This window comes from Fusarium pseudograminearum, chromosome 1, assembly GCF_000303195.2.
Source record: "Fusarium pseudograminearum CS3096 chromosome 1, whole genome shotgun sequence".
Taxonomy (NCBI): Eukaryota; Fungi; Ascomycota; class Sordariomycetes; order Hypocreales; family Nectriaceae; genus Fusarium; species Fusarium pseudograminearum.
In genome coordinates, this window is record NC_031951.1 from 6,900,688 (window position 1) to 6,925,903 (window position 25,216).

The 25,216-nt window shown below is 48.8% G+C and overlaps 7 protein-coding genes across 7 annotated transcripts, besides 2 other annotated features; 2 read left to right on the forward strand and 5 right to left on the reverse strand.

Moving 5' to 3' along the window:
• On the reverse strand, positions 1 to 3,240 carry FPSE_05168 (uncharacterized protein; the record flags this gene model as incomplete). Its single annotated transcript, XM_009258286.1, has 4 exons — positions 1 to 1,555; positions 1,602 to 2,519; positions 2,567 to 2,869; positions 2,918 to 3,240. The coding sequence occupies 4 exons, from the start codon at positions 3,238 to 3,240 to the stop codon at positions 1 to 3; spliced, it is 3,099 nt and encodes a 1,032-aa protein (XP_009256561.1).
• A 1,008-nt stretch (positions 3,241 to 4,248) lies between these two features.
• Positions 4,249 to 6,256, reverse strand: FPSE_05169 (uncharacterized protein; the record flags this gene model as incomplete). Its single annotated transcript, XM_009258287.1, has 5 exons — positions 4,249 to 4,803; positions 4,853 to 5,167; positions 5,214 to 5,437; positions 5,633 to 5,850; positions 5,901 to 6,256. The coding sequence occupies 5 exons, from the start codon at positions 6,254 to 6,256 to the stop codon at positions 4,249 to 4,251; spliced, it is 1,668 nt and encodes a 555-aa protein (XP_009256562.1).
• Positions 6,257 to 8,990: 2,734 nt separating this feature from the next.
• FPSE_05170 (uncharacterized protein) lies at positions 8,991 to 10,957 on the reverse strand (the record flags this gene model as incomplete). Its single annotated transcript, XM_009258288.1, has 4 exons — positions 8,991 to 9,200; positions 9,251 to 10,185; positions 10,230 to 10,255; positions 10,305 to 10,957. The coding sequence occupies 4 exons, from the start codon at positions 10,955 to 10,957 to the stop codon at positions 8,991 to 8,993; spliced, it is 1,824 nt and encodes a 607-aa protein (XP_009256563.1).
• Positions 10,958 to 11,582: 625 nt separating this feature from the next.
• FPSE_05171 (uncharacterized protein) lies at positions 11,583 to 13,772 on the forward strand (the record flags this gene model as incomplete). Its single annotated transcript, XM_009258289.1, has 1 exon — positions 11,583 to 13,772. One exon carries the CDS (start codon positions 11,583 to 11,585, stop codon positions 13,770 to 13,772), a length of 2,190 nt encoding a protein of 729 aa, XP_009256564.1.
• Positions 13,773 to 15,160: 1,388 nt separating this feature from the next.
• Positions 15,161 to 17,097, forward strand: FPSE_05172 (uncharacterized protein; the record flags this gene model as incomplete). Its single annotated transcript, XM_009258290.1, has 2 exons — positions 15,161 to 16,050; positions 16,104 to 17,097. 2 exons carry the CDS (start codon positions 15,161 to 15,163, stop codon positions 17,095 to 17,097), a joined length of 1,884 nt encoding a protein of 627 aa, XP_009256565.1.
• A 674-nt stretch (positions 17,098 to 17,771) lies between these two features.
• On the reverse strand, positions 17,772 to 19,801 carry FPSE_05173 (uncharacterized protein; the record flags this gene model as incomplete). The annotated part of the gene is made up of 2 exons (XM_009258291.1): positions 17,772 to 18,578; positions 18,635 to 19,801. The coding sequence occupies 2 exons, from the start codon at positions 19,799 to 19,801 to the stop codon at positions 17,772 to 17,774; spliced, it is 1,974 nt and encodes a 657-aa protein (XP_009256566.1).
• Positions 17,972 to 17,997: a microsatellite.
• Positions 19,802 to 20,810: 1,009 nt separating the features above from the next.
• Positions 20,811 to 20,851: a repeat region.
• A 1,249-nt stretch (positions 20,852 to 22,100) lies between these two features.
• Positions 22,101 to 23,122, reverse strand: FPSE_05174 (uncharacterized protein; the record flags this gene model as incomplete). Its single annotated transcript, XM_009258292.1, has 3 exons — positions 22,101 to 22,597; positions 22,651 to 22,899; positions 22,954 to 23,122. 3 exons carry the CDS (start codon positions 23,120 to 23,122, stop codon positions 22,101 to 22,103), a joined length of 915 nt encoding a protein of 304 aa, XP_009256567.1.
• Positions 23,123 to 25,216: the final 2,094 nt, after the last annotated feature.

A 25,216-nucleotide genomic window follows, 5' to 3' on the forward strand; every position in this document is an offset into this window, starting at 1 on the left:
TTATACTTTGTGAGTCTTTCGAACCTCCACAAGTCCAACGTTCTTCTTGGTGACTGCTGCCCAAGTGGGCATGTACTTAAGAAGTTCGTCAAGAGCAGGAATCGTGCCAGGGGTGTTGGCATCGCTCCAGGCACAGCTAACTGTGACCTCCAAGCCTGCTGCTTGCTCTACTGATCTAGCCTTTGTTCCCAACATCTCACTTTCTTGCTCTGATTCTGTCAAGGCTAGTGCGTTGCGCTCATTCAAGTAAAGATTCAAGGTCCAGGGTCGATCGCGATCACGTCGCCAGAGTTGGACACTACTGAAACCCTCTGAAGGAAATTTTCCAAAGCGAGGATCTCGCGCACTCGCGCCATCAACAGCAAATCCGTAGATGGGTCGAGATGTGCGAACGTAACAAAGTCTGGAATCAACAGCGTCAATTCGAAGCCGAGCTCTCGATCCGTTGCTACCGTCAACCGTTTCGATCGAGACTAACTGCTTGGGCGACTTGTCCTTATACAAGTTGGGAGTCAGAGAAGAAGAGTCGTATTGGCAGTCCGTTAGATCCCGCCCAACCGCTGGTTGGCACTTGATCTGCTGACCAGTCGTACTCGGCAGCGAGTTGATAACAGAGCGCGCATACTCCTCGATTCCCACAATAGAGACTGTGTCAGTGCCGTTATCGAGATCAATCACCTGTTGGAAGTAAAACTTGAAGCGGTTGTTGTCGGAGAACGGGAATGCTACCAAGTTGTATATCAACGTGCCAGCGAAAACAAAAAACAGGAACATTGGGACATGATGGGTGACTCGGTGCATGAAAGGCGTGAGTGGCAGCAACAAGAAGATGCTGAGAATGCCCAGAGACAGAACAGGAACAAGAAGACTGCCTCCATCGGTACCCGTCATCTGCGTAGCAGTCATCACAACTAGTCCAAGGTTGCCAAACAGAATCACAGGGATCGGGGCCAAAAAGAGGAACTGAAGAATCCAAGTCCACGTGGGAAGACGTCCAGACCAGCTCTGCTCATGTTCGAAAGGCTGGTATCGTCGCATGCTAGGCGGAGCAGGCGAGGTGTCGGCAACCGAACGGCGGTACGTGTTTGCGAATGACGTCTGGGCGTTGGAACCGTAGCCAGACTCACCAGCTCTAAGTGGCGTTGTCTCGGTAGCATCTTCATCTTCGTCCTCACCATCATCGGCCTCAGCTCGGGCAGGTTCGTTGTCTGGTTGGGGTCTGGATTCTTGCTCAGTTCCGCGGCTCGAGACATCGCGTGCCTGATGCGCATCATGTAGCTGGAGGGCAAAGTCGTGCTTGCCAAGCAGCGCAAACTGCTCCAATAGAGAAATCAGTAGAGCCAGGAAAATGGCTGACTGGAAAAACACGGTCGCATATAGGGCACCAATGTGCATGCGGTCTTCTGCCACGGCACAGACAACTTGTACACCCCATCCAAGAGCGAAAAGCCAAATCAGCACAAAGCCTCGATGAAGGGCGCTTGGGCGGACAAAGGCCGAACCTCGCATGATGAGCCAGAAGGAGAAGTAAAAGATAGACAAGGTCATGGACCACCTGGAACCTGTTAGTTTGTGTTTGGTCATGAGAAAAGGTCACTTACACAGCGTAACCGCTACTGTAGATGATCAGTGGATTGAACTTAGCAACCAAAAGTGTAGCCGCAATGGTCAATCCTCCAGCAAAGGCAAGCGCAAAGGGGAACCGGAAGAAGCCCTTCCAACCACCCAACGTGACCGGATCATCGTTAATGTCGTGGTGCATCTTGATGTCACGAGCGAAGAAGTAGTACTTGTCGTTGCGTACTAGAATATACGTAAAGGCCATAAGAACTAGAGGGGTGGCAACGAGGAGTGTCAACGACCATGCAAAGAGTCCCCTAAGCGCGAACACGGCCCATGCAGCGCCAAAAATGTCGAACCAGACGCCCTCAGCCTGTTTTCCATTCTGGACAAGATCAGAGTTGCCATCAGATCGGTCACCGTTAAAAATGGTACCAGTCGTTTTGGATAAATGCTCGGTCGAAGCGAGTGCAGCTGAGAGCATATGCCAGATGCTGTTAACAGATGTATGTCGGGCGTCATCTTGGTTGGTATGGTAGCGAGCACGAGGGGCATAAAATGCGATGTCAAGTCCACGCTGCCCAAAGATATCTGCAAAGATCTCGTAATCGGTGGCGCTCTTGATAACGCCTCGTTCAAAAGCATTGGCAGCAACAACAGATCCTAGCGGATGGGGACTCTTGGAGTACGCCTTGGCAGCCTGCAAATCAGTAGTACGGAAAAGCAGAGCTCGGCCTCCGGCTCCAGCGCCTTCAAGGTTGACGAATGTATGGGTGAAATGCAATAGGGGACTATAGCCGAAAGCTCTAGCGCCAAGAAGGCCATCCTCCTCGGCATTGTTGAAGAGCAGAACGATGCCGTTCTTGGGCTGACGTCCCTTGAGCGTGAAGTAGCTCAAAAGCTGGAGCATCGAGACACAGGACATTCCATCATCGGTAGCACCATACCCAGTGGAAACGCTGCAACTGTAAGTCAATGAAACACATGATGAATGAGGACCACCTACGAGTCAAAGTGACAGTTGACGAGAACACCTCCCTGGCCGTGGAATTTCTTATACTTGGATTCGTCCCGCCACCATTCGCCTTCAGGGTCGTCTGTGCCGTGGATATAAACATAGTAGTTGTTTCCTTCAAAGTATTGTCCCAGCCATGTTCCTTTGGAGATGTTAGAGCCCATGCGCCTGGCGGTGTTGTAAGTCCAAGAGACATTGGAGGTCCTGTCGTCAAAGAGAGTGGCTCCGCGAGGCTTGGCCTGTACCGTCTCTTGAGGCGCATCAAAGGAGTTTGGGTTTCCAAAAGAAGAGGTTCTACCAAGTGTTAACAAACGTCCGTTGTTGCGCAATCCAGGCACTGACCTCGAGTACCAATCTACACCACCAATGCTCTCGGTCGTATAAGAAAGATCGTTTCGGTCCAGAATTTCCTTGGTGCGGTCGATAAGAAACTGGCGTACTCGGTCATTCTCGTGACTGTTGTAGGGATGATAAGTGCTACTGATGGCCTGCAAATCGAGCCAGGCCTCGGTGAGGTTGAGGCCTTGATATAATGAGCGATCGGCGGGAGCCGGGGGGACAGTCTCGTGAACCCATATAAGAGGAATAAAAAGGGCGATATATATGACAGTAGTCCAGAAAGTCACAGGCCCTGGCCGGAAGGCAAGGGGGTTCTTAGCCCTCATGGTGATGGAAAATGGTTTGGGATTGTCGCTGAGGTAATCTGAATCGAATCGTATACACGACGCGCCAGTGTGTCGCGAAGTGAAGAGAAGAGTCTAGGTGGCGCGAATAACAATTATAGTGTTAGGGTCATTATCAGGATTCAAGTTGACGCGTATCAGTCCAAACGAACAAAGCACGTAGAAGAAAAGTAAAGAGAGGTTGAGAGATAAGACAGTGAGGGAGAGAGACAGTCAGGCAGTTGGAACAAGGATCTAACTAGACTGGATCAGATGACGCTTGTTAACGGGATGGAAGCAAAAGAAGAAGGTACTCCAGGAATTTCACGAGCGCAACTTCCACAACGCGTCGCAAGACAAGAGCCTTTGTCTGATGAACAGAATTAAAAGTATCGAGTATTAAGACAAGATGAAGTTTGTACTGAGTGTAGGACTCGAGGAGAAAGAGGCAACTCTTGTCGATTGCGTCGCTGCTGTTGCTGTTGCTGCTGTCACATGGCCCAAGCTCCTTGTCCAGTTCCGGGAATTCTCAAGGTACGTCCATACAATGACGCCAGTACTCTACTTTACTCTACTACAATGCGGGGTCTATAAGCATGCATGAGCTGCATCAATTATCGACGTGCATAAACTGGGTATTCTAATCTGCCTACATTAGTACCTACAGCAAGCATGTCATTCATTTCACTCGAGAGCAAGTCACACAAGACATAAAACACCATATAAACAAATCGACTGAATTATCAAATACACTTTGCCTACGCGATTAGTCCTGTGCTTCGAAATGAACTATAACTAGCTGCAACACACGGTTCGATCATAAACACTCATGATACGCAGTGAATGAAACACAAGCTTGGCTTGTACTGGTTAGTCGCTGCCACGTTAGAAACGATCCCTTATTCCCCATCTTAATATCAGGTTTGACAGAACAATCTTTGGTCCATAGTCGAGGGGTTACTATTGTCAGAAACTTCCAACCTCAAACATCCTGGTCTGGCCTAGTCTCATCTAAGCACCGGGGGGTGGGGGAGGAGGAGGCTGATCACTGGGAGGAGGTGGTGGAGCGTCGCCAGAGGGCGGCGGTGGGGGAGGTGCTGCACCAGCATACTGCTGGATGAAAGCATTAATGTCGCCAAGTCCAGGAGGAGCACCAGGAGGAGGTGGAGGGGCACCACCAGTGGCACCAAGGCCAGGAGGAGCGGCCATTCCAGGAGCAGCGCCATATGCACCGTAGCCAGGATAGGCGCCATATCCAGCCTGGGTTCCAGGAGCTTGTTGCTGCCATGGAGCAGCGGCACCTGAAGCACCGCCATATGCTTGACCATAGTAGCTGTCACCGCCATTACCAGCGGCATTATCCTGGTTGCGACCACCGCGTTCGCGGGCCCAGGGGGCTGCCGATCCTCCTTCGTTAGAATCTTGGTTACGGCTGCGCCATGGTGCAGGTCCGCCGGTAGGACCTCGCTCCCAGGGCTTCGCGCTGCCGTTGTCTTGAGCGCCAGGGCCGGCCTCGATACGCGCAGGAGGTCCAGAAGAACCTCCACCAAGCTCTTGCATGAGTTGCTGGAATTTGTTAGCATTGTATGATTGTAATGAATCGAGCATTGCTTACCTCGTATTCACGGTCAACGGCATCTCCGCTACCGATACGACCAGCAGGACGGGCTGCAGCATCGGTGTTGCGCCAGCTGGCACCACGCTGGCGGTCGGGACAATCGCGAGCCATGTGGCCGGCGTTACCACAGACGCGACAGATGATACTGGCGGTGTAGTTCTGCTTTTCAGGGCAGTCGTACTTGCGGTGGCCGATCTTGCCACAGTTCTGGCAAGCCTGGTTCTCGTCGTCTCGGAGGGTACCGTTGAGGGCGGCGAGTTCTCGGAGCTGGTTACGCTTGAGTTCGTTCTGGCCTTCAGGAATGGATGCAGCCTAAATGTGTTAGTATGAGCCTTGCAGAGAGTGGAAATGTACTTACAGTCTCAATGACGTTATGAATGAGCTTCTTGGCCTTGTTGACCTTGTCTTCAGTATCGGCCATGATGAGACAGTGCAGATCTTCTTCCTGGTTGCTGGCATGCGCGGCGTCAGACCGGCCCTTGCCCTCCTTGACGGAGCCCTTGCCACGAATGGCGATCTTGGCACCTGAGTCTCCCTCCATCTTCTTCAGAGTGTTACCACGAGGGCCGATAAGTAATCCAACTTTAGTACGAGAGAGCTATTGTTAGTATCTGATTGGTAAAGATTAGATGGACGGGCAAAGGGTTAGTCCATTCGACGAAGGACCAGATCTCACAACACAGAATTTGTGTTGACGAGTCTGATCAAACTCCAAAAGGAAAACAAAAAACAAGGACAGAGTATTGGTAAGTAGGGTTAAAGGGTTAGCAATCATACTGAAGTTAATCTCCGGGTAATCGTTGACAGGAACGTAGACCTTCTCCTGAGTCTTTGTAGGTCTGCGGTAGTCCTGAGGAGGGTGGTAGTTAGGAATCGTCTTCATAGCCTTCTCGATAAGCTTGTGTCGTTCATCTTCGAGTCGCTTGCGGTATCGGTATTCTCGTGTATTGATACGTCGGCCGTGGTTGTCGTACTGAGGAGCGGGAGAAGGAGATCTATCTTTGGTCAGTAAGGAAGAGACGAAAATAGAGAGATGATTACTTACCGGTCGCCGTCAGCTGGGACGACATCGTCGATGCGTAGCTTCTGGGAGATTTCCTCGATTCGCAAATGCAGCGTGTAGGCCTCAAGCTGCTCGCTTGTCATGTTTGACAAAATAGCAGTGGGCAAGCCCATGAGGCCAGCGGCTTTGTTCTCGGATGCATCACCCCATCTGTTTCGCTTCTTGCGTCGTCGAGGCCCATCAGCTTCGCTGCGAGGCTCAGGGTCGCGTCCTCGCTTCAGGTCGCGATCAACAGCGGCATCGCCACCGTCGAACTTCTCCTCTTCCTCATCCCCAAAGCGTCGCTTTCCCAGGGGGATGTTGTTGGAACCGGTGATTCCCTGATTTCTCCACGACATTTTCGAATGCTGCGCGATCAGAGTTTGATGGATTACAAAAATTAACAAAGATGGTCTAGGAGGAGAGAGCTGGACTTTCGCCTTAGTGTCAAAAGTTTGAAGTGGGTGCTTTGATGCTTCCAAATCTGGGGCCACTTGACGGACTCGGCCAAACGTTCGGCCAGAGATGCACGTGACCTTACTCAGTCGGCCAGCTTCACGAACTGATGTTAGAATGATTGACTGGTATCCTTACCCAGGTAGTTAATATGTATAGCATATTGCAAAGTTTAATGGAAGAAATACACGTCTTTATATTTGTTTCAAAGGTCGTTGCTGCCTAAAAATTTGCCGCGCGATGTTACTGTACCGAATCTGATGACCACCAAAGTACCTCACCTGCAGATACTAACTCATGTAGGCATCCCAGTCCATGTATTGAGCCACTGCAACACACACATAGCAACCGCCACCTCGCACTCTGATGTAGAAAGTCAAAGGTCACAGCCTATACCTGAATCCTACAACCTGCCAGTCCGTGACATCCTCCGAATCAATTGCTAGATCACTGCTCTCTTCTCTAGCACATTCTCTCGCAAACCCTCCCGAGCCAGCACTTCCCACAACACCCTCTTTTTTGGTGCGACTTGCATTCAACCGTTTGAGATAAACCCGCAACCCTAAAGCGCAAAGGATGGCCAAACTGTAACAAGCTGTGATCGCCTTGAACGCAGTTTCGTATAGCGGATCCTCGGACTTGAGAAAGAAATGTGGTCCAGCCATGTTTCCCAGGCAGTACGTGACAAATAACATGGCTGTTATTGTCATCTTCTTGGTGACTCCTCTGTAATTGGACTGCACGAGGGCCATGGTGAGAGGCATTGCTGCAGAGCCGGTTGAAAGAAGAAAGTAAGCGAATAGGTGTAGGCTTTGAGGTACATGGCTTCGCTTGTAAATGACAGCACTGCCGATGACACAGGGTACAATTGCCGCAATAATCAAGAGACAATTCAGCGTACGGAAGCGACCAGCTAAATAGCCACTTCCTGCGATTACGCCAGCCGAAAGAAGCGAGTACGGTATGTTGATTAATGTAGACTGCAAGTTAGTGAACCCAAAAGATGCCACCACGATGTTTGCAAAGCTTTGAGAGCCACCATTTGGAATCTGAGTAAACAGTTCAATTCCAACAATGAACCATGATTTTGGATCGACTAAGCACTCGCGTACCTGGTCCCATCTCCAGCGCGTACCCTCGGTCTTCCCGGTGCCAGAAGTGGACACACGCTTCGCTGCAATCTTCCTCTCTTCTGGTGAAAGAAAGGCGGCTTTTGATATGTTGTCAGGGAGGAGGAAGAACAAGGGTATGAACCATAGAAAGGTCATGGTGCCTAGTATCATATACATCCATCTCCAAGGTCGTATTGTCGTGCTCTCAATGTGGCCGACTCCGAAAGCGAGCAAACTTGCGACTAATCCCCCAACAGAGTTGCCTGAAAACCAGATTCCCACACGGGTCGGCATTTCATCACGTGTATACCATGTTGAAGTAAGGAACATGAAGCCTGGTGTTATTGTCGCTTCGGCAATGCCAAGAAGGAACCTCATAATCAAGAGACCGCCAAAGTTCTGGCAGGCTGCAGTAAACACGACTACCAAACCCCAGAATATCGTATTGACTGCAAGATACTTTCCAGCAGGAAGAATTGCAACAAGAATGGTAGTTGGATAAGTCCAAAGGAAATAGCCCAGGTAGAAGACACTTCCTACCCAGCTGTACTGTTGGCCTTTAAGATGCTCACATAGTGTCAGTACCAATGTGCGGATATCAGACGAACAAACATACAGTGTCTTCTCTTAGTCCGAATACAGCTGCACTAGACAATATGACCTTGTCCATAAAATTGAACATGTATGTTATGAACAGAAGAGGAATAATGGTACGGTCGATTTTAGCCAATGTCTTTTTTGCCGCTTCATTGTCGATGAATTCTTGGTGCATCGATACTTCACTGGATGCGGAATTTCCCCAGTGGTCCTGAAGTAAAGGAATAGCTGGACTATCGTCCGTTTCATTTGTGATAGGGGCATCTGAGAGACTGTCGAGTGTTGAAGCATTCCCCACGGTCAAGGGACTTGAGGGGAATGACTTATTCATCGCGGCGGTTATGGCTTGCTGCGCAAGCGTTGACCTTTAAAAAGATCGGGTTATTGATTCATCTGACCCTGTAGAGTAGGGAGCTTCGGGTTCCGAATAATGAAACTGATCGCATTTCCAGGTTGTTGATGAAATACTTGACAATTCAGTTGCTCAAGAATAGGGTCGAGACGTCCATGCGTAAGTGCGAATACTCCTAGTACACTGTGTTGAATATGAAGTGCTTGGGTAATAAACATCCTACAGATCATATCTTCGATGCGAACAAATAGTAAAGATCAGCATGCAAGACGCAAATGACTGTGAGATTATGTCCAAGCACGGCAATATAACGGCTCTCCAAAACAACCCTCAGGGTATCAGAAAAATTGACCACTGGGACCATGTGCTGGCGAGTTATCCTTCTTAGTGAAAAAAGTGATGCTCCTAACCGTAGTATAACAGAAATTCAACAATAGACCACTGGGAGCATAAGAGACAAAATTATTAGGGCAGCTTAGGTAACTTAGACTATGATTCTTAGACTAGTTATTTTTATGACCTAAGACTTAGGAGGCCAACTTTTCTGCTGCCCACTAGACAACTTCCTTCGACATATCAGTTTGGAAGTGCACCTCCCGCCTTTGCTAGGATATGTCTCAGTTCGTGATTCTCGTCGTTCTCGGTCAAAATTGTAGTTACTTCTTCCGAAGCCCCTACGTTCGAATCTTTGGCAATGCCCAGATGTGCGTCGTTGTGGTCTTTGCTCAGGTGCTGAGCCTTCATAAAGAAACTGAGCAACAGCCCACCGCTCGAGAATGCAGTATACTATCCACTGTCAGAACAAGAGTAAGTGCATATAACATGATTTGACTAACCAGAATCCACATCTTGTCAAGAGAGTGAAAGAATGCGGCTCTTACCATAAGCTGCGATTCAGCAGGAAGTGTATTGATCAAGTCAATATTGGCAGACGCAGATGCCCCATCAAACATTCTGGCGAGCTCAGGACCCAGTCCGCCCAGAAGTACTTCGTTCTCTCCTTTCATCTCATTCTGAAAGAGAACACTGCCGATGACGACAGATATGGCTGTTGCAATAGTTCTGGTGAAACCCATTGAGGTTGTTGCTGCTGCCACATCCTCGTGCGGTACCACAGCCTGGACGGATAACAAGGGGCCCTCAAAGTTCATTCCAACACCTATGCCAGTTAACAACTGAAAGGTAATCATTTTCGCCCAGTTCAAATCCATGCCCAAGTTCATCATGAGCCCCATTCCCAAAGTCATCATGGCCAGCCCAGCGCGTGAGACGAGAAGGTACTTGCCGCTAAACTGTATGTATATACCAGTAATTGCTGCGGAAATAGAGATCGAAAGGATAAATGGGAGAAGATAAATTCCTGAGCGGAGTGGGCTGGCCAAGAGAACGGCTTGAAAGTACAAGGGGAAGTAATACGCAACACCCATAAACACAAAAGCATGGAAGAAAGTGACAGCATATGCTGCCGACGATGACCAAGTCTTGAAGAGGTGAACTGGTATCACGGGATACTCTGCTAACTTCCACTCGTTCCATACGAACAGCAATGCTGTGATGATTCCAAAGACGATGAGACAGACTACTGTCGCCGAGTTCCAGGGTTCGTATACTCCACCCAAATAGAGCCCTAGAAGCAACATCAAAGTCCCTCCGACGATAAGGAAACTGCCTGGCCAATCGATAGCTTTTAGGCCTGCCCATACGGGAGTATTTGGAGACGGGAGTCTGAGAGTGAGAACAAGTAGAACGAATACCGCAACAGTAATAGGCACTAGAGGTGTCAGTTTAAGTGCAAGGTTTGTATAAGGGACTCACAGTTGATCCAGAAACACCACCTCCAGCTGTTGAACGTCAAGAAATGCAGTCGTTCTTCTGAAGATATCTACTCACCTCAGTCGAACAGTAAAGGCACCGCCAAGAATTGGACCAACACCAGATGCGACTGCCCACACAATTGATGTCAAGCCGTAGTACAAGCCTCGATCCCTTTGCGAAAACATATCGCTGATACAGATATTAACCAACGTCTGCATACCTGCAGCGCCCAACCCTTGGATAGCCCGCCCAGCAATGAAGATTGCCAGATCATCTACCAGAGCGCACACAAGACTGCCGGCAAAGAAAATAACGTTGGCAATGAGTAAAATGGGCTTTCTTCCCCAAATGTCGGAGATCTTTCCCCATGAAGGTGTTGAGGCAGTGTGCGCGAGGACGAAGGATGTGCCAATCCAGGTGTAGCCTGAGTCAGAAGCGAAGTGAGCGGCGATCGTCGGAAGAGCAGTTGAGACGATTGTTACTTCGAGGGCAGCGAGGAAGACGCATGCACAGAGTGAGGCCATCACTGTTGCAATTTGCACCAGGCTCTTCTTGGAACTGTGCTCCGCAGATTCGGATTCATTGGAGTTGGTAGGGGGATCATTGTTATCGCTTGGGATGGGGGCCGAGCTCCCTACTATCTCGCTGGCCTCTGTTTGACAATGTGATCTGGGATCTCTAGCATGGACGCCAGGTTCATCAGGCCGTGTGAGTGTCTTGGATGCCATGGTTGTTGTTTGGGACATGCTTTTTAGAGTGAAAGGCAGAAACGATGTGTGCAACAAGAAAAAGAACGAGAAACATAGACGGGCTTATATAGGTTCCCAAGGATGTGGAACAATAGCGTCGAATCCATTATGTATGTTTGTAATACCGGTTGTCCCCATCTGATGTATGTTGTTGTTGGTGAGAATAGGAATATACAGTGGACCCGCTCACGAATGCGATCGCATTCAAGGGTCCTTCCATGCCAAGATGCCTAGATTATCTGGGGAAGGTCCGGTCCGCTCCCGTGATTAATCTTTCTCTCCTTCCTTCAATCAAGAAGCAGCAGCGGCGCTTTTCTCACCTTAGCAGTCGCTTTTGTATTTACACAAGTCCAACTTCAAGACTCCCACCGTTCGTCACATTATCACCGAAATGAAGTTGCCTTGGGCTCTATTGGGTTTACCAACAGAAGCGATGAACTTGGGCAATGACAGCCTACCAATAGTCTTCAGCCGCAGGGCTACACGCAAAACGCCTTCCTGGAAGCCTCGCCTGATAACACGAAAGACTCGGCTTCAATACAAATAACCTCTCGCTTTCGTCCCGTTCTTACATCAGAACTAGAACCTGTCAAATACCGCAAACATGCGACTACTCAACGCGCACACTATTCGGCTCCAGAGCTTCGACGGCGCTGAATCTGATATCCCTCCCTATACCATCCTATCGCACACATGGGGAAACGAAGAAATCACCTTCCAAGACATAACACAACAGCCACTTGAGAATCTGCAACGCCGCGAGGCTTTCTACAAGGTCCAAGAATGTTGCACACAGGCTCGAAGGAATGGTTATGACTATGTCTGGATCGACACATGTTGCATCGACAAGACCAGCAGCGCCGAATTATCCGAGGCCATAAATTCCATGTTCAAATGGTATCAGCAAGCTTCCTTATGCTACGTCTTCTTGAGTGATTTCGATACCAGCTTCTCACATCACTTTTCTCAAACATCTACCGGGAAACTCGTTCGTCTTCAATCGTCAGACACTTCATTCTTTTCTAGCCGCTGGTTCACAAGAGGATGGACATTACAGGAGCTCATTGCACCGCGCCGTGTTATCTTTTTCGACAAATATTGGATCAATTTTGGCTCTAGAGATGACGAGCTTCTTGATCGCCTTTGTCATAAAACAGGTATCTGGCCTCAGTTATTCGACGAGCCTAGATGTCGCTGTCTTGAACCTTACCCTGCGGTCCGCGATGGTGTTTGTGTGATTTGCACAGCGCTTGACACACTGCCTCAAACGCTTGACTCGTTTACGGTGTCTGTCAAAATGAGTTGGGCTTCGTCTCGTATCACAACACGCAAGGAAGACTCTGCTTACTGTCTTCTTGGCCTATTTAACTTAAATATGCCCATGCTTTATGGGGAAGGAGACAAGGCTTTCCTGCGACTTCAAGAAGCCATAGTCCGGCAGTCGAAAGATCAATCTATTCTTCTATGGCGTGGTGGCATCAACCATGCGTCATTCGGCCGTATTCCCGGGTGCTTGGCACCTTTACCTTCTGTCTTTAATGAACCTGTTCACGTTCTTGGTATTAGAGTCTTCAAAGGGATGAGCAGAACATTTGGGGGTAGCTTCATGGGCTCTATCACTCCGATAGAGTTGACTGATACTGCTATACAAATGGATTTGTGGATCTGTCCTTGTACTGTGAGCATTTACAACCCAGCAACAGAGGAATGGTTTGACCGGAAGCTCTCTTTGGGCATACTGGATCTTGCTTACGATGACGACTACCTCATTCGACCAGCACTCCTTCTTGAACACCTAGGTATCATCAATTTGTATCGACGTGTGTATCATATGTTTGTTGTTCCTGTTGACCCCAGGCAGGTTTACAGCAGTCATGAGATATCGGTCGGTCAGGACCGGTCGAACGCATTTGCCAACGCATATCCTTTGACATATCCTTCTGTGCTGAAGGTCAGGCGATATCTCAATCAAGCTACCCAGAAGAATGTCAAAATTATGCGTCATCAGAGCCCCGTCAACGCAGTGAGCGTGAATCCTTCGTATGACCTGGGCCCAAAGACTGGACCAGTGTATCTTGTTTCCAAGACGATAAGAGTGCGGTATACGTCCAACGGGAAGCGCAGATTCAGATACACTATGAGCGATCGTGGCAGTCACCCTCCTTTGAGCAGGTACGATACTCGCGCAACCCAGATCCCCTCTCCATGGGTCTTCGAGAAGTGCCAGCATTCAGGAGTTGATCGACACTTTGGTGGCATCCACTTTCTCAGCTTCTTTATTGATAATCAATCCAACAGCGACCATTCTCAGAATGATGAAACCGCCGTTGGACACGTGGCAATCACATGGGGCATGCATCGTCAGGTAAATGCAGACGGCGGAGGCTACACACCTTGGAGCCCGTGGTGCCGGGCTTTCAACATGCTCGCCTTCATCGAGTATGCTGGCACTTCAGCAGATGGCGTTGGGTCACTTGAGATGTATCATGGAAACCACGATCTCCACCCACCCGAAATACAAGTTCGACTGGAGGGCCAGCGGCGCCGGTTGTGTTTGGCGAGCTGGCAGAACCTGTGTATCCCACAGAACCCTGAAGACAAGGCTCTATTCCCGAGCTCCTGTGAAGATGGTTGGGCGGAAGATCAAATGCATAACATTGCGAACGACCCGATGATGAATACTCATCTGGCAATTAGGATAGTGATGATTGAGGGGCTAGGTCGAACGTTGTATGAGGTTCAGTTCGACATCGACCAGACGCCAAAAGCACTACAATCGTTTGATGAGCAATGAAAAGGATCGAAAAGCCAGGATTGCGATATCGGTGGCTTCCGTGGACGCTGATGACAGTCTTGTAACTGACGATCGATGCTTCCGAGCTCCATAAGTCCACGTGAAGACAACACATTGGGAACCTGCGAGGCACGCTTAAAGTGTCTGCTTCTGACTTACATGGAGGGTCTCTATGGATTAGAAGGAGGATTCATTTCACCATGCTGGTTGCGGTGAAGCTCTTTGAAACGATGTGACTCATTTGACCATGCATCTTGGTGCTAAAGCGGCTTCGGGGGTGTTTGCTGGCAAATTCGCTGGCATCGTCAAGCACACAATTGGTCCAAGATCGAAGTGTCTTTACACTTGTCTGCGTCGCCAGAGTTTAATTGATTCTCATCGATGCATCAAACCGGAGGGATTCGGCTCGAGAAGTGTTCATCCCCCACTCGTCTTGAACCCACATTTCTGCAAAACTATGGTGTGGTACCTACATGAAGGGTTTGTCGACATGAGCCAAAACTATGGTTGGGGATAGTAAACAAACGAAGCCTATTGGTGACTGCTTCAAGATTCTTAAATCCAAGAACCTCGAACTCACGCTAGTACACCTTTAAAGTGTAAAGGTGTGAACTATCCTCGAATCTCGTCATACAAAGGCGATGTCTTAAAGACTGAAACATAACTCGATCAAATCTCCAAAATCGCCTCAGACAAAGTCATTGACTCACCCAGCCATAGGGTTAGAACGGCGGGGCTACAGGTACTATTGCCGCCCGTTCATCGACCCCTTGTTGCCAGCATCAAATAGAAGCTGCATTGAGCTGCAGAGTCATCCAATGTCTGGCAGGTTCAGAGTCATTCTCATGCCTCGTCAAAGCGACGTGGCCATGATTGGTGTCTTGTCGACGAATGACAATGCTAACAAGCTCTATTGCAGGGGTCTTTTTGCGCCACCCATGTATTCGCTTGTTTAGTGGACTTCGCTAAGGGCTTTCTTATATTGAAGACAGAATAACAGCTGCAGCTTCCACCCGATGAGTAATGGATACTGCGTAGATATTAATGTTCTCTGCAGTTCGACAGGGGAAAGATCGACCGGGCTGAGAAATCCCCCCGCTAGGAAAACACTGAATCACAGCAGCTGCTAAGAATATCTTCCTCCACTGCCATGCTGCTTGCCTCGGTCAGGTCGGGTCATGTGTGAGACTATTCATGATTCTCGCCATCTTCCTTTCCACCCTTTTTGTTTATTGTTTTTAATCTTCCCCATAGACTAGAGCGCGTACTCACACACACCTTTTTCTCTGTGCTCCTACTCTTATCTTACCTTGTGTGACTACGGCGCTTTCCTGCCTGAGATGTAAACATCCTTACTACCCTCAGCCTCCTCCACCCAATATCCCATCATGGCTTGGTGGTTCGCTACTTCGACTTCATCTTCTTCAAAGAAGAAAAGGTCAAAGAAGTCGAGTTCAAAGACAAAAACTTCAAAAACTTCCATACACAAACCCTCGATAACAGACCCGCCAAACGTATATCGTCCAGCTCTTCCTGCTCCCGTTTCAAGCAACCAGTCTGGTGCTCGTCCTGCCCTTCCATCAGCACCAAAACCAAAGCCGTCGCAACAATACCCTGTTCAACCACCCACGAGCCTATACAGCAACCAAAATGCGGCCCAATCTCAGTCTCACTTTCAGCCAGCAGGTTACCTCACTGCGCCGCCAAGTTGGAATGGCTACCAGCAGCCAGTCGTGGTGAACAACCACTACCACATCTCGCATCAACCGTCGCAAAACCTTGCGCCTGTCAACCCTCCTCAGTATCACACCATCGCCCATCACTCTCAAGCCCTTGTGCCACCGCAGCAGCATAATCTCTCGTCAATGCATTCACAGCCAAACTTTTCTTCATCATTGAACCGCTTCACAGGGTCAATGGCCAATATGGCTAAGGAAGCGGCGCCGCAACTCTACGACGATGGATTGTCTGCTTGGCACGGCTGCACTCAAATCGCACAGTCGACAAATGCGCTGTATGATCGGTTCAACGACATCATGACGCTGATTGATCATGAGAAGCTCTGCGGCAATGAGAGCAAGCTCTTCAACTGCGCTCCAGTTCAGGATCAGCATGTCGATGACAAGGGTGTTAATAAGAAGAGGCACAAGGATAAACAGGATAAGCAGGAAAAGCAGTCTTGTAATGTTGCTGCCTCAGTTGTATCGGGCAATTACTTTTCCAAAGTTGAGCAATATGCAAACTCCAAACTCCCTATGGATCTACACACACTCGCTCTGTACGTATCATACCATGTCATTACACCCCCTAGATTTCCTCTAACATGTACAGGCATATGCCTACATGGCCTCTCCTTTGTCTTGCTGCCCAGTACTCCCAACGCGTATACGAGAAGCCCTCCGGCTCCGAACGCGACGCCCATGTCTCTTCCGACTGGCTCGCAGGCCCTAGGCAAACCTGCATCAAATCTGTGTCGGTAGACAATCGCGGTACTATCGTCTTCGCTATCCGGGGCACAGCGAGCTTCATGGACTGGGCCGTCAACTTCAAGTCTGTGCCCATCAGCCCTGTTAAGTTCCTCGATGATCCGGGTAACTTATGCCATGCGGGTTTCTTGAATGTTGCCAAGAAGATGGTCAAGCCCGTTGCTGCGCGGCTGAGACAGCTCTTGCAAGAGGATCCGTCGAGGTCTGCCTATAGTCTCCTGATTACAGGACACTCTGCTGGTGGTGCCATTGCTTCACTGCTATACTCCCACATGGTCGCTCAAACGAGTGAAGCGAAATCCGAACTCAACGTTCTCACAGAGCACTTTAAGAGAGTCCACTGTATAACCTTCGGCGCACCACCAGTATCTCTCCTCCCGCTCTCCAAACCCGACGCGCCGTCTCTTAGAAAGAGTGTGTTCCTCAGCTTTGTCAACGAGGGTGACCCCGTCGTCCGCGCCGACAAAGCCTACGTTAAAAGCCTCCTCGACCTGCTTTCCTCACCACCACCCTCGTCGTCCTCCTCGCACCACAAGGACACCAAATCGAAGCAGCGCTCGCGCTCTTCTTCACGCACCAAGAAACCAAGATGGAAAGTCCCCGCCTGCACGCTCAGCAACGCCGGCCGGATCGTCGTGCTGCGCTCGGGAGATCCCCACGCCAAGCCCAAGGACCGCAAGACTGTCAGAGAGCGGCTCGAAGAGGGCGTTGTGGCGGTCACCTGTAATGAATCGGACTTGAGAGAAGTTATCTGGGGAGATCCCGTTTGTCACTTAATGAATTTGTACGCTGAGAGGATCCAAGTGCTTGCCATTCGGTCTGTGACCGCGAAGCACTAGAAGAAACCTCGTGGAAATAAACGACTCCGTGGAAGAGAAAGATTGAAAGATTGGCTTACGAAGTTATGATGGGTTTTGCTTTTTTACATTGGCGTTTGATTACAAGACTTGACGACTGAAAAAGAGATACCAGACAGAATACCCATTAGCATTTTTTATATTATATGAATACATCACAGCTCTAAACTTGAAAGCGCAACATGGTTGAGCGTGGCTCGGTGTATCAGAAAGGCTGAGTTGGAGCGCATTAGAGTTGAAGTCTCTCTCACTCGGCACAGATAACCCTCAGGGTTTCAGAGAGATTGACCGTTAGGCATAAGAGGCGAAATTGGTAGACTTGATTATGCTACTTAAACTACAGACTTTAGGCTGTTTTATTTTTGTATCCTAAAACATAGGAGCCACTTGATAACCTATACTAAAGACTCCGATTTTACTCTTTGACGGGCATAACATGAATGACAAAAGAAAACCCCGGTCCTTCCAGACCCAAAACTCCTCGAGTAGCCGTGACACAAAAACTCCGGTGCGCCCGCCATAAGATCGACGTTGATTCGATCTCCTGAGGATTATGAAATACACATCCAAGACAATATCTATAGAAAAGAAAAGAAAACTCCAAAGTCGGTACCAGCCCGGTAGGTCAGCCAAGCGTTTTCAGCCTCTGCGCCACATCACCGCGGTGGTAATGTATTGAAATCCATTGCGTCAGACATTGATCCCATTGCTGATAGAGGAGTTTGGCCTTGCATATTGAAGCTACTCTGGCGTGATGGTTGCCGTACACCGCTGTATAGAGAGCCTATATTCTGGTTCATTGGCGGTGCACCAATACCCTGATTAGGCATCCCCTGCATTTGAGGTTGGTTATTGAGCTGCTGCTGCTGCTGCTGCCGCTGCATGTTGATGCCGTTTGGAGGGGCTGCGCCACCCAGAGGACTCATAACCATATCGGATATACTAAAGCCACCCATGTTGGGGGTGTAGTCCATACCTGGAGACATGACCGCGCCAGGGGAGCTGACAAAGTTCTGAGGCATTTCATTGCCCATCTGAGAACCGGGTGGTGAGCCGTTTGAGTGATGAGAATGGTGTGAGTGAGGGAGCGAATCGGGACTATTGCCGCCCATATCCTCATACTTGGGCTCATACGAGTTCATGGGTAGGCTTGAGTTATAGTCTCCCATAGGCATCTGGGCCATACCAGCATTGCCAAAGCCGTCGAAGATATCAACAGACATTCCGTAGCCGACGTTCTCTGGTGGGTTCAACAACATAGGGTCGATGATGCGGGGGAGATAGTCGTTAACCTTGCTCAACAAGAGAGGCACAAACTGGTAGTGATTGCTTTGAATGGCCAGGCAAATGCGCAGGAGAGTTTGAAGGTGACGTTCGGGTCCCTGGGTTGTTGGGTTGCGAGACTGGGGGGCATTGACCAGGTAATAGATCAAGTCTGAAGTCACTTGAAGTAGTTTGGCAATCTGCGTATCGTTAGAATACAACTTGACATGCAATAACATGTGATGAAAGAACTTACCAAGCCAGAGTTCATCAACATTGCCGGGTTGGGGAACCCAGAAACAAACTGAGACATTCTATACGCAACGTTTTCCTGCGTATCTCCGCTGGTCTGCCATGCCACGGTCTTGAGCCAACTTTGAACAGCTTGTAAAGCGGCGTTAGGATGATATGTAGGCATCGTCTTGAGAAGCTGTGCGTCCAAGGAGGCGATGATCTGATTATCGAGGCGGCAGCAGGGATGCCTCCAGGTGCTGAGGAAGTTGTCGTCGATGCTTTGGAAGACGCTGCACATGTTGAAGAAGTTGGTCTGGATAGAAGGGTTTAAGTTGTCGGCGGGATCCTCGCCATAATTGCCCATGTGAACAGTCGCCTGCAGCGTCAGGGGGTAACTGCGCTGAATGGCATATGCTCGCTCAGCGTTGAAGAGAAGCCAGTACAGGCGTCGTCGTCGGATGGATTCCATATCTTGCAAGTATTTTCCCTCGTTGTTCTGGTCTGACATCTGGATCATGGTTGTGGCTTCTCGAAGATAATACCAGGCCGAGGCATGAGATTGTTGAGAGTAGTAAAAGGCGAAGATGAAGTAATTGGTGGCCAAGACGTAGTGGCTGGGATTTTCCCAATGTTCGGTGCCCTTGCGGACGCGTAAGCACTCTTCGACCAGTATGTTGCTGGCTGCAATATTGGCACCAGGCTCCATCTGAAGGTTGTAATCGGCTGTGGGAAAGCCCATGCCTGGCTGAAGCATCATGAAGGCGCACAGGGAGGTGAATAGGCAGTATATTTCAGGATCTCTCTCCATGCACGACAGCTGACTTTCAATGATATCTCGGTCGAGAATGGGTAGTTTGGAGTAGAGATTGTCGAAGAAGAAGTTGAGACAACTCTTTGCGAATTCGGCCGTAAGCAATCCATTCGTCGCGTTGTGGTTCTGAATGGATTCAGTTGGAACACCGCTCATTCTGGCCTGAACCTTTACGGGAAGACTCGTCAGGCGTTGGGTCTCTCGAAGTTCGCTAATGACCTTGGCGCGGGAACCCTTAGGTCCCTTCTTCTGGGGGATAGCATTGTATGTGCATTGGATATTGGCGGTATTACAGTTTCGGCATGGACTGTTGGAATCGCACTTGACTTTTCGTCGATGGCATCCATCGCAGGCCCTTTTTTGAATGGTACCCGCCATGGTGAAAGTTAGACTGGTAACGGGTCGGGGGCGGATGGTCGGAGCAGGCGATGGAAGCGGTGATAAAGTGTCGGCAGAGCGTTATATATGCTCGGTTGGCAGGATGATTGATATTGATGGATAGATAGATAGACGGATCGCGGGGGAGGAAGCAAGCCAGCGAGCCAGAGTCTGGGGATTTTGCGGGGGTGGCCGTGACAAGAAATGTCGTTTTCGAAGGTATATTCGGGGCGACTTAGAATTCAGGCGGGGAGGATGGGAGATTAGAGATTGGTGAAGGAGACGAGACGAGCGTGCATGCGTTATTCGGCCCTTTCGCGATGGACCATAATGCGGGGGGTCTCGTTCGGGTGGGTGACCAGGAGTTGCGAGAGGCGTAGAGTTTGTCGATATTCGGAAGGTCGATACTTTTTAGTTGATCAACCTACGCGAAGAGATGAGGGAGGGAGTAGTGGTGTTTTTGGTAACCGTCGTTGTGTTGTAACAGGGGAGAAAGAATGTGGATGTGGAAGAACGGGAGGCAAGAAGAATAGGAATAGAATGAGGTGAGAAGTGGGTTTGTAGGGGAAGGAGATTTCGAGGAAACGACCGGGGCCCGGGGGTGGGCGCTGGGTGGATCTTAGGTTGGCTGCAACTGCAAGTGAGGTACAGGACTACAGTACAGTTTAGTGCTATACTGTACTAACCAGCCAGTCAGTGCCTGGACAGTGGATGCGCGGTCTACGGTCTGTAGGTAGTCCAGGGTGGGACAAAAGGATCGCGGGTAGCAAGTACCTTGGCACATAAACAGAGTGGGGAGATACTTTTGGAGCCAGTTTTTACTCGTACCACCTGTCTTTCCAAAGACCAAGGCACGTACTTCCGAACGGGCGAGGGGGCTGAAAGAGGAAAGGTGTAGAGGAAGAAATTAGCAGCCACCACAGACAGTGCTGGAAAATCATGGACAGATGGAGGATGGTGGACAAGGGGGGAATAAGAGGTTGGTTGGTACAGAGTATCACTCGTAATCAGAGAGAAAGCAAGGGAGAAACAGAGAGACAGAGACAGAGACATTCAGCTGCTTTTTTATCTTTCAGACTCCCAAGCAATCAGATCAAGTTGACGATATCCCATCCCATCATTGGAAGCGAACGCAACGATACCTTTGATGAATTGATTCCAGGTGGCGCTCGGCGCTCAACAGGGCTAAGCCTCTAAACGCTACCTTACACTGTGCCACGTCGACTTTCCAGTGACTGGTCTCCGCTTTGACCATTCTAATCCCTCAGCTCTCACATTAGAACAGTGCAACTCTAGCACAGCCAGGTACTTTAGTGACTGATGAAAATATTAGACCAGCTTTAGTGCATCTGTAGCCCAAGAGACCATCGGTATTTTAGTCTATATAGTCTGTTTATTCGATCCACCTCTGTACAGGCAACCCGAGGTTGTTCGTTTGTTGCTGCTGGCGATGACCAGCTGAAGCCTAACAGAATCAAATCTACATCGACGATCGTGTACATGCTTCTGCACCTGAAATTCACTCACATGTCAAGTCCTTTGCAGGTACGTCGGTCCGACACACGTTATTGAATTGAATGTCACCTCTCTCTGACGTTACTCGGCTTGCTCCGATTTGTTTCGATACTAATAATACAATTGCTTCGCCTTGATCTCGAGATAATATAACAAACATCTCCCGTTTGCTATCTCGTTCCCTTCCGTCGCGACACATTAACGTTTCTCAAAATTTTACAAGCCGAAACAGTACCAACTGAGCTGAACTGAAATTAAATGCATTGTCGTCGCCAATTGTCACTGTTTCGGGCATAAGAGCCGTTGTTTGGAACCGCCCATTCCCGTCTTAGTTCCAGGTTCCCGCCAAAATGCTACCGAAAAAAGACAATCCCCGAGCCAACTTTTTTTGCTTTTTGCTTGCCTTGGTTTCAATCGACATAATTCCGCATCGTCGGAATATCAGTTCTAATGTCTCAGTCTCCCCCTGCGTAGTATGCATGTCTCACCCATCTACGGACACTCATCGAGACCTTTTAATCTCCATAATTTACTTCCAAGGACCTAAAGACCTAAAGAAACAGAGCCACTTTGAGCCTCATGTAACAGTAACCAGGTTGAGGCTGTCTCGTATGAGCTTTGCAGGTCAGATCCATGAATATTGGTTGGTTATCAATCTCTCTACATGGAGTGATATCCCACTTCTTTAAAACAAAGGGAAGTTTTATTCAGCCAATACTACAATTACATGTCAACTTCATACCTGTCCTCAAACATATTCTCCACCAGACAGACATATTCCTCCTCAGTTGTTACCCTTGGGACGGACAGGCGACAAAGAGTATCGTCGGCGTTCTCCATCATGCCTTTGCCCCTCCAGCATATACTCGTCCTGACTCACAATCCGCTTCCTGTCTGACGCACCATTGATCACACGACTGGGATGGAACCAGTTGAGCGAGACCACCACCAAACTCATAAGAAGAGCATCAAAAATGTAGATCCAGAATTCCTGCGACTGGAGAGCGCTGTCTTTGCCCATGACGTACTCGGCGACACGAAAGACTGATCGCACGAGGATGGACAGACTGGCTGCGTACAGAGCAAAGAGGAGCTTCTTCCATGGAGTGACAATTTCTAGAGACTTTTGTGTAGGGTTGCGCTTGATGCGGACATGAAAGATGAGGGTGACAATCATGAAGAAGCCGAAAAAGAGGATCTGGATGATGAGGCCACCGACAATGATGTTTTCACCTCTCTTGACAGCATCTTTATCCTTGGCTGTCGCCAACATACCACCACCTGTAAAGTCAGTAAGTGAATCCAAGTAAGTATGTATAGTGCAGAACACGTACCGGCACTCTGTGCGAGAAAAGACAAAACATCGCCAGTAACAAATACTTTGGTCAGCCACTTGGGGCGAATAACAGAGAGATGACCCGCATCCAAAAGTACGATGAGACGACCGAGGACCATGTAAATGGAAGCAGCTAGCAGCGCTGGTCCAAGCAGCAACAGGATAGACTGAATAATGTAGGGGTTCTTGGTAAAGTCGGGTGCTTCATTGGCAGAGAGGGCGCGGCCAATGTAACCAACACATTCAACTAAATGATCAGTAAGTAAGTGATTGACAGACCACCAAGGGTTGGGGAACGTACAGAGACATCCAATCAAGAATGGAATAAAATACCATGTTCGAGCGCGTGCAAGTTGAAACGTGTGTAATAATGAAGAGAGGCCAAACACAATGATGAATATGACGGCTGCCACCATGCTCGGGTTGTAGTTGTAAAAGACATAAGCCTGTGGTGCATCTGAGCCTGCCATTGTGAGTGAATTTGTCGTGAAGCTCTTGGAGATGCTGGTAAAGTTTAATTTTGGTGTTTTAATGCCGTTACAACACAGAGATAGATTGAAGCTGAATTGGATGGAACAATCTTGATTTGATTTGGAAACTCTCTCAACTATATACTCGTCTTTTCATATAAATTGCTCCTCCCCAACTACTATGTTTTTCTTCAAATGTCTATAAAAAAAAGCCAATGTTCTTTACGCGGACAGCTAGCTATACGTGAGTAAAGCTGCCGTTTTTGGAACATTCGTAGTGCGCATCAGTAATATGTGGGGCTTTCTATACGCGTATAAGTAGATCATTCACGGAACGTAAAGACAACAGATACTCAGCCCTACAGCGTACACGCGGACAACGGATGAACTGGTATAGAGTCAATCTGTATACGTGCGTTGGAAACAGTCGTCCCGTTGTTCTCGGAGTCACTCAGTTGGTGGCTGTGCAGTTGATGATGCGACGGTTCGGCCCTTAGGAAAGTAAGATGGATGTTAGGGCGGCAGACGGCAACGGTGAGATATCATGCCGCGTAACGGTCAGTATACAGAAGTTTCAAGGCAGAATACAAAGTAGCTGCAATAGAACTTGGATAGGTTCCGATAGGCCAGCCCCTGGTTTTGTGCAATAGCTAGTAGGTTAGACTATCTACCTTGTATCGATCCAGCACCTAGCACTTGTACCAGCAATGATGCTATAGCTAAGCTATGTTTAAACATCAATGATGGAATCAATAATATGTAACATCAAACAGATGGTTTGACTCCTGAGTCTACTTGTATTCTCCAGTACGGTTCGACCTTGAAGGCATATCCTCAAAAACACTATATTTAGGCCATCGGACTATCTAGTATAAAAGCAACACAGCCTCCTCCCATTGCGTATGTTCAATGCCTCCTTGTAGCTCGTCTAGTCGTAACACTACGCTCATGTCAATTAGTACTATACAGAACTCAATTACGACTGACACTAAAGCAACCAATGATGTCCCTTCAATGATATAGAGTACTACTCTGCAAATGCACGTATATAGATCTGATGCGGGAGTTGCAGTGCAGCTGTCATCTCGCTTGAAACAAGACCATCCGTGCGTTTTGCACGCTGCTGTGTCACGTATCAGTCTCAGTTCTGGGGTAACCAGGTTACGTACGCGTTGCTGTGCAAAACGACACCAGCTTCGCCCAAATAGAGGGAATAGCTAGATAGCATGGATCACATGGAAGTTCCCATTCCCTTCCCCGCAAAGAGGGGAAATAGTACGATTAAAACGCCCTCCATCTGATAAAGCTTGACATGATCATGAGGCGTCTGTTCCTATCAAAGCTTATAGGTTAATTGCTGTGAATAAACTCAATCACAGCAACGTAGCTACGCATGAATAGTTCGAGCATGATTAACCGACCCCTTTGTGGCACAAAAGTCGATGGTTGGAAAAGGCTCACCGCAATGGCATCGGATCATCCGAGCTTCTGTGCATTGTAGTATGCTGCAAGGGGTCACTAATCAGTTTCGAGATTGTCCAACTCTGCTGTTGAGAAGACATGAACAGACGTATTAAAGGTATTTTAGTTGGCGATTGAGTTTACAATATGATTGAGTTTGATATAATTGGGTTTGTTATTCCCAGACGTGTTCCCGTCTTTCCACTTTGATGGCTGCCAACACCGAAAGACGTCCGATGATGTTGTCTGGACGGTGTACGATCAAGCGAATGAGTTCACTCCAGGCCCCAACAACCCGGTGGATTACCACAGTGTGAGATATGGACCAATTAGACATGTGCATCGCAAACACTGTATACTTGTGCGTGTTCGTTCGTGGCCTCATCGTGCAGTAGTTGCCGGCCTGACCGTGGCTAGCGTCTTTCTCGAAGGAACTTGGAACACTCGTCGTGTGCTTTTCAGTGGGTTTTGTTACGTCTTGCGCATGAGTCGTGCCTCTGCTAGTCGATGCGTCTTTTGTCGATCAGGGCCTGACGATATTTTCCATGTTTGGATATTAGAATTAATTACTGTAATCTTGGAACAATGCATCAACCAACAAACCCCCCCAGATGAGGAAAAATGCCCTTGGCT